Source organism: Histomonas meleagridis (assembly GCF_020186115.1).
Source record: "Histomonas meleagridis strain 2922-C6/04-10x chromosome Unknown contig_118, whole genome shotgun sequence".
Taxonomy (NCBI): domain Eukaryota; phylum Parabasalia; order Tritrichomonadida; family Dientamoebidae; genus Histomonas; species Histomonas meleagridis.
The window spans coordinates 1-8,269 of record NW_027150758.1 but is presented as its reverse complement, the minus strand read 5'-3'; the positions used below and the strand labels follow the sequence as shown (position 1 = coordinate 8,269).

At 25.1% G+C, this 8,269-nt stretch overlaps 1 protein-coding gene across 1 annotated transcript; it reads left to right on the top strand.

Moving 5' to 3' along the window:
- Positions 1-2,854: 2,854 nt before the first annotated feature.
- Positions 2,855-3,670, top strand: GO595_000832 (longevity assurance protein; the record flags this gene model as incomplete). Its single annotated transcript, XM_067921891.1, has 1 exon — positions 2,855-3,670. One exon carries the CDS (start codon positions 2,855-2,857, stop codon positions 3,668-3,670), a length of 816 nt encoding a protein of 271 aa, XP_067778775.1.
- Positions 3,671-8,269: the final 4,599 nt, after the last annotated feature.

Below are 8,269 nucleotides of genomic sequence, written 5' to 3'. Positions count from 1 at the left end.
TTTTATAAAAATATTTATGCACACAAAGTGTCTCATTACTTACAATGTAATTTTTTGAGATTCTCTTGCATGAGATGTTGAAAACAGAAAACGAATTAAACTTTTAAAAATTATCTAATAAATGCAATTTTTTTTATTCCATATCAAATATATTCTAAGACTCAAGGATTACAAATATTTTATATATTATGCTCCTATATATTGAATGATTTTTAAATGAAAAATATGATTTTAAATTTTTTTGACTAACAATTTTTTATTTGATTTTTGGTTTTGGACAATTCTAAACCATTGTTAGTAGGTACCAAAGTGGGTTACAACAAAAAACTCGAATCAGCCGCTAGTAACTGGGAGTCAACTTCACAAATGATACCAGCGATTAACAGTTAGTCGCTAAAAAGCACTTTTTTATCACTGAAAAATACGTTAATATGGTTGACAACCTTCGAAAAAATGAAAAATAAGATTTGTGCATTTGAAAACTTTAATTTTAAAAAGATGAAATTGCTTGAAAGGGAAACAAGCAATAAGGTTTCGAAGTCTGTTGTCGAACTCATTACAAAAAATAGACAAATTTATACATTATTTTTTACAAATTTTGATCCGAAACGTCCAAAAAGATTAATTGAAAATGACTTTGTTGTATCTGCAGAAATTCGTCCTGTAGAATCATTAGATTTATTTTTACCACAAATATCACAATACATTTCTATTTTCCTTCAGCATATTATTTCGAATTTATCTACACTTGCAAAAGCAATTGCAGCTGTTCCAAATTTCCAAGATATTGAGTATTTTGCTACGATAATTATTCCAGCAATTTTTTCTTATTTTTCAACAGAAGAATCTCTTAGTAATGCTTTTGTATTTTACGGATCATTAATGGTTGAATGTCCCTTTAAACAATTTGCTATCTTTTTAAAACCTTTTTTCTTTGCGCCAACAGTTTCAGCATTTTCGGATTACTTATTTAAAAAAGTTTTTATGGAATCATTTTTAAAGAAAATAGACAACAATTCATTAATTAAAAAAATTCAGAGTGTTGCAATTGATGCACTTTGTTATTTGCCAGCTGCACATCTTAGCATGTTGAAATTATTATGCAATCACTTTCCTTCTAAAATCAGCTCTTACATACTAACAGAATTACTAGTAGTTCCACACCTTATTTATCATTCTCAAATATCGCCTCTTTTCAACAGTACCAAAATTCAATATGATTTAAAATTAATAATCGAACTATTGCGATCTTCTACCTTCCCCGCAGAGAACATCAGTACCATTCCTTTAATGAACTCCATTTATTATCTTCCAAAATCATTGACACCAACAAATATATTTATTTTCAGATTTGTTGAAATTTTAGATATTATTTCTCTGAACCTTAATTTTTCACCAATTATTACGAACGCGATTATGAACATAAAAACTGTAAATCAACAAAAGCCATTTCTAATTAGGGTCTTCCAAGCCACACCGACCCAATTTAATGTAAACTATCCAAATTTGTTTTACGATCCCACCGACTTTCCGAAAAGTGACACACAATTATTATCTAATTTTGACTATTTTAATCTTTGGAAATTAATCAAGAAACAAGCAAGAGTTAAAATGGTGAATCCATATGAATTCGTTGAACAACAAAAATATACATTACCAAAGTCAATTGATATTAATCAATTTTTACAATATGTGAAAGAAAAACGTTTACAAAAGCAAACCTCACGAGCAGAATATTTTGAGCAATATTTAACGATAAAATACAAAGAGAAATGTTTAAAAAACTTGCAATCAATATCTGATAGTTATTTAAATCTTGTTTCAATGAAATCTGCATTCATAGAAATTCGCTTTAAAGAGAAGAAGATTTGGCCCGACCTAGCAAATCTTCCTTCTTTTGGCGAGATTAAGTTTTGGTATGCAATTAAAGCATTTGATTCCATTGAACCCGGAATAATCTCAAGCTTAAACATAAAACAACTCGAAAAAATGTTTTCTAATTTTCTTGAAACAATGAAACCTCGTCAAGTTTTAAAGTCAACAGTAATGAATCATGCGATTTGGGAAGCAAGTTGTATGCTAACATTAGTTGATTGTAATTCCTCGTTTTTAAAACGATTTATGGTTTTGGTTTCTTATATCGAAGAAATTGAAAAAATTTCAAAAGCATTTCGATTACGAAATCCGAAAGAAAGTATCGAAAAAATAGCTCAGATTTCGATAATCACATGTGATGGTAATTGGATTTTGAAAACTTTGCTTTTCTTTAATGTCATTGCTTATAATGATGATAGATTTAAACACATATGCTCGAAGCAATTCATAGAAAGATGGGATGCATTTATTTTGTCGTTTTTAAAGCTAATAGCAGAAGATGAAAAAATGTTCTCAGATTTTTCAAGAATGATGAATTTAAGGATTCCTTGTGAATAATTAATATTTATACTAAACTGTATCTAACTATAATATATATTATAAATAAAAATAAAAATATTTCGACCTCCTTAAAATTTCCCGTTTATTCCCACAAGTCACATTCAAGTGTGATTTGTTTACTAATTTCTAGAGTTGGATATCATTATTTTCGAATTTCAATTTGGAAGATTGAGTTTTATAAAACGGCGGCACCGGTTTATTTTTCTGTGTATTCCGAGAAATATTTGAATATATTACGATCATTTTTATATACAAATACTTCATAAATCAATGCGATTGTATGGTTTATATTTTACTATCAACGCATTTGAAACAATGATTTCCACTTTTTATATGTGTGTTACCATCGACCATTCTAATTTTATTCAAAAAAACAACTTTTTCAATATAAACTGCTTTGTTCATTTTACTTTTTTTAATGTCGGCCTTGTTCAATCAGCTTGATAGGATGACCTATCTATCCATAAAAGATCTCCCTACTCTTGTCATTGGTTCAGCTGTTTACCTAATATATCGATTGATAATGTGTAATTTTGTATTGAATAAGATCGGCAAATCCCTTGGAGTTAAAAATAACTTCAAGTTTACGCATCGCTCATTTGATATGATCCATTATGTTTCATCTGCTCTCTTAGGTTTTGCAGCACTTTCAAGAAGACCATATTTTCATTGCATTTTCTGGGCAGCTGATTGCGTCGAAGCATTTTCTCAAAAGGTTGGCGGATATCCTATGTCTGTTCTTGAAAAGATTTACTTCATGATGTTTGCTTGCTATTATATTGCTGATTTCTTCTTTATTCACACTGCCTCAGAAAAATACATGATGATTGTTCACCACATTGTAACATTATTCATGATCTTTTCATGCGTTTACCTTGATTGCCCAATCACAGGAATTCTTATTATGTTACTTCATGATATTGTTGATGTTCCATTATATGTTGGTAAAATCCTTTTATACCTTGGGTTCAAGACACCAAAGGACATTTCTCTTGTAATATTTGCCATCTCATGTACATTTTTCAGAATCATCAACTTCCCCAACATGATCAAGAACGCAATCAAAGCAGCTTTTGTTGCTCAAACTCATGCTGTTTTATATCACATAACTGCATATGTACTTTTAATTCTTTATGGCCTTCATATTATTTGGGAAATAAAGATCTTTGGAAATGTCGTTGAAGTGCTTAAAGGTTCTTCAATCCATGATAATCGTTCTGATAAAGCCCAATAGATGCGATAATAAAACTATCCTTCCTTTGTATTTTCGTTTTTAGTTTTTTTCAAAACGATAAACTATTTAATTAGACGCAAATTTGTTTAAATGGTGAAACATTTTAAGGATTATGTTGTAATATGCCAAAGTGAAACATTTTAAGGATTATGTTATAATATACCAAAGTGAAACATTTTAAGGATCATGTTGTAATATACCAAAGTGAAACATTTTAAGGGTTATGTTATAATATACCAAAGTGAAACATTTTAAGGATTATGTTATAATATACCAAATTGAAACATTTTAAGGATTATGTTATAATATACCAAATTGAAACATTTTAAGGATTATGTTATAATATACCAAAGTGAAACATTTTAAGGATTATGTTATAATATACCAAAGTGAAACATTTTAAGGATCATGTTGTAATATACCAAAGTGAAACATTTTAAGGGTTATGTTATAATATACCAAAGTGAAACATTTTAAGGATTATGTTATAATATACCAAAGTGATACATTTGATGGGTTAAATATAACAATGATGAACGAAAGCCGATGCTAACACTGTTATTTTGTATTAAATATTGTTAATAACACAAATATGTCTTCATCCAATTTTCCTCTTAAAGTAATCATATATCGAAATGTTTTCATCTTATGTAACTTTAGAACATTCGTCACATATATTTTTTTCTTTACACAAACATTAAGTATTTAATTTTAGTATTATTTTTGGTTTTTTACTTATTTTTGACAATAGTGAAATAAAAAATGATGCCTAATGGGAATATGCGTTTTTTTCTGTAGTTTTGATTACAGCGTTCTTTTACCATTGCTTTTTATATTGTTAATTCATATTTAACATAATAACCAAAAACCGAAGAAGAATCATATGATATTAATGAAAACGACAATTAAAAAAATAATTTTTCAATTAAATATTCCCAAAATTATATTAAAGAAGAACCATTTCATAAAGATTTCAAAGAGGATGGTCATGTAGCTCACATATGATGTTATTCATGCTTGTTAATAAGGGTTTTAATTACAGTAAATATTATATTTTTAAAATACACTTCAACTAGTAAAATATTAAAACAAAATATTTCAGGACAAATTATATTTCTATTCATAGCAAAAATTTTATTAATTACATTTTTTTTTTTTTTTTTATGAGGTTCGAAATATTAATTATATAATGTTCAAGAATTATTATGAATGATTTTTTATTTTTTAGTTTTGATGCTTTCATAATTGCTGAATGAAAATATATAAATAGTTTCCAAATGTTAATTTAAAATATTAAATTATTATAATGAATATTAAATAAAACAAATAAATATCTTTAGCATTAATATCAATACCTTTTTGTTCAAGAAGTAATTTAACTATAAATGTGTAACCTTTTTTGGATGCCATTATAAGTGCTGTTTCAAATAATTTAAATAATTTCCAAATATTATTTTAAAACGACAAATTATTATAATAAGTATTTTATAAAATTTATAAATATCTTTAGCATTAATATTTATTCCTTCTTGTTCAAGAAGTAACTTAACAATTTCACTTTTTTCCAACTCAGAAGCCAAAATAAGTGCTGTTTTAATGAATTTTAATATATTCCTAAAAAATTTACACAAATTTATAAAATATTACAAATATATTCCTTTGATATTGATATCAATATCTTTGTGTTCAATAAGTATTTTAACGTAATGCGTTCTGTTGTAACGTATTGCATGCATCAAAAGGGTATAAAATATTTTTATTAAATTCCATACTAATTTATTTTAAAACACGATGTAAACGAAATTAATATCAATTATATTAAAATAATATCTATTACATTAATATCAATACCTTCATGTTGAACTAGTTCTTCGAAAATCTTGGGGTAGCCATCTACAATTGCTTGTGTTAATGCTGTGTAAAATATTTGAAAATATCCAAATATTTATATAAAATATAAAAACTTTTAAATAAATATCGAATTAAATATATATATATCTTTAGCATTGACATCAATTCCTTCTTGTTTAAGTAATATTTTAACTATATCTAATTGATCATGATATGTGGCTATAATAAGTGCTGTTGAAAGTAATTAGAAAAATTACTATATATAAAATTATAACGCCAAATTATAATGAATAATATTAAATCACTTTAACAAATATTTATATCATTAACATCAATACCATTTTGTTCAAGAAGCAATTTAACTATTTCTATATGACCGTTTTGTGATGCATTCATAAGTGCTGTCCAAAATAATTTGAAAAATTTCCAAATATTATATTAAATTATCAAATCATTGAAATAAATATTAAAATAAACAAATAAATATCTTTAGCATTAATATCAATTCCTTCTTGTTCAAGAAGTAATTTAACTATTTCTGTATGACCATTCGAAGATGCAGATATAAGTGCTGTCCAAAATATTTTGAATAATGAACCATGAATAGCTATTTAATTTTATATTGTAATATTATATTCAGAATTTAAAGAGAGAAAAAAAATTCGAAAAATTGATTATTTATAAATTAGAGCCTTTTCTTCTTGTTGTTTATAGGATATTGATCTAAGTTATTTTTTAGATATTAACTTCAATCATTTCTATGATTTTGTGCGTAATCTGTAGTTGAAATATTAATGTTTTTTAAATTCAATATGATATTTTCTTAATTATTGTTTTCTCGAAGTTAATACAAATTGTCATGTGAATTACATTATGAATTAATATTAAGATTAAATCAATTTACAGATCATTTTCTCTTCTCATATTTTTTTTCTTATCTTATTATTCTCTGTTTTTAAGTGCTTACATCATTAGGTGCAGTATAAACAGTCTCCCCGAAAATTTATTTTTTTCCAAGAAATCCCGGTGGTTGAATGTAATACTTACAATTAAAAATAAACAATATCTCTACCTAATGATGTCCTATTTATTTATTGAAATATTAAGATTTTTGATAAAATATGACAGATAATTAAATTTTATATTAAAATAAGATGAAAAAAATCGTTCTATTACATTTTTACAAATTCTAAAGTTCTATTCATTTTAAATCCAAAAATCAGAATCTTTCAATAATGCGGGGTTTGTTTTTTCTCTCTTATTTTCTTGGATTCTAAATTTGTTTCATAAAATATATTATCACATTATTAAATGGAATTTGGCATATTAATTTCAGTATTGAATTTTGCATTCATGATGATTTATTCATCATTTTTCTTAATTTTCTTCCTTTTCTTCTTCTTCTTCAATTTCTTCTTTTTCAGGACCATATAAGGAAAATTTATAAAAATGTAATAGAACAATTTTTTCATTTTATTTTAATATAAAATTTAATTATCTGTCATATTTTATCAAAAATCTTAATTTTTCAATAAACAATAAGTACATCATTACATAGAAATAATATTTATTTTTAATTGTAAGTATTACATTCAACCTCGAGATTTCTTGAGAAAAAATTCCTAGGCGACCGTTTATGCATTTAACAAATAATCGTTATATATTCAATTTAGTTGAATGCACCTTTAAATAAGATTTTCATTTTTTTGTTAAATTTGGATATTATTTAATTTGAATATTATATAATTTTCCTACAAATCATTTTTTTATGATAATATAAATAATAATTATTTTGATTTTAATAGTATAATAATTATATTCCTATTATATATCAATTATATAGATGAACAATGATTTTCCCGTTGATTGATGACATCATTGATGATGATCATTATCCTTTTTGATCTAATAACAAAATAATCATATTAAACTTTGATTTTAATCTCTATATATGGATTAACATTTCTTCTTACATTATTTATATTATTCCTTACAGAAACTTGACCTTTTAAAAATACAGATCATGATCGAAAGTGGGTGATTAATGTTATGTATCAGAATTATATTTGGAAATTATTCAAAGCATTGAACACATCACTTATGAAAGCATCTAATAATGGTAATTCAGAAATAGTTAAATTACTTCTTGAACATAAGCAGTTGATATTAAGGTTATGTTCTATTTTTATTATAAAATGGGTTTAACCATTTTAAAGAAAAAGTGATTGAACCTCAAAATAAAACAAAAATATCTTCTTTAATAAACAATATTTTTCAAAATTTATAAATACATTTATTATGACAATAGCTATTTAATTATATTTTGTAATATTATATTCAGATTTTAAGAGAGAATCAAAAAATTAGAAAAATTGATTATTTATTTTTGGCTTTTCCTTCTTGCTCGAGTGATATTAATATGAATTATTTTTTAGATATTAACTTCAATCATCGAATCATTTATGATATTTTGTTGTCATTATTTTTGATTTTGTGAGTAATTTTTAGTTAGAATATTTATGTTTTCCAAATACAAAATATCATCTTATTAATTATTGTTTTCTCGAAGTTAATAAAATAGACATGTAAATTATATCATTAATTAATATTAACATTAAATCAATTATTTTCACAATAATTTTGTAAAAAATATTAGTTAGATGGCGGAGACACTTTTTGAGCTTTGCTCGAAAAGACACACACACACACTGCGCTATGTGAGCTTCGTGCTACGCACTCGCTCCCACT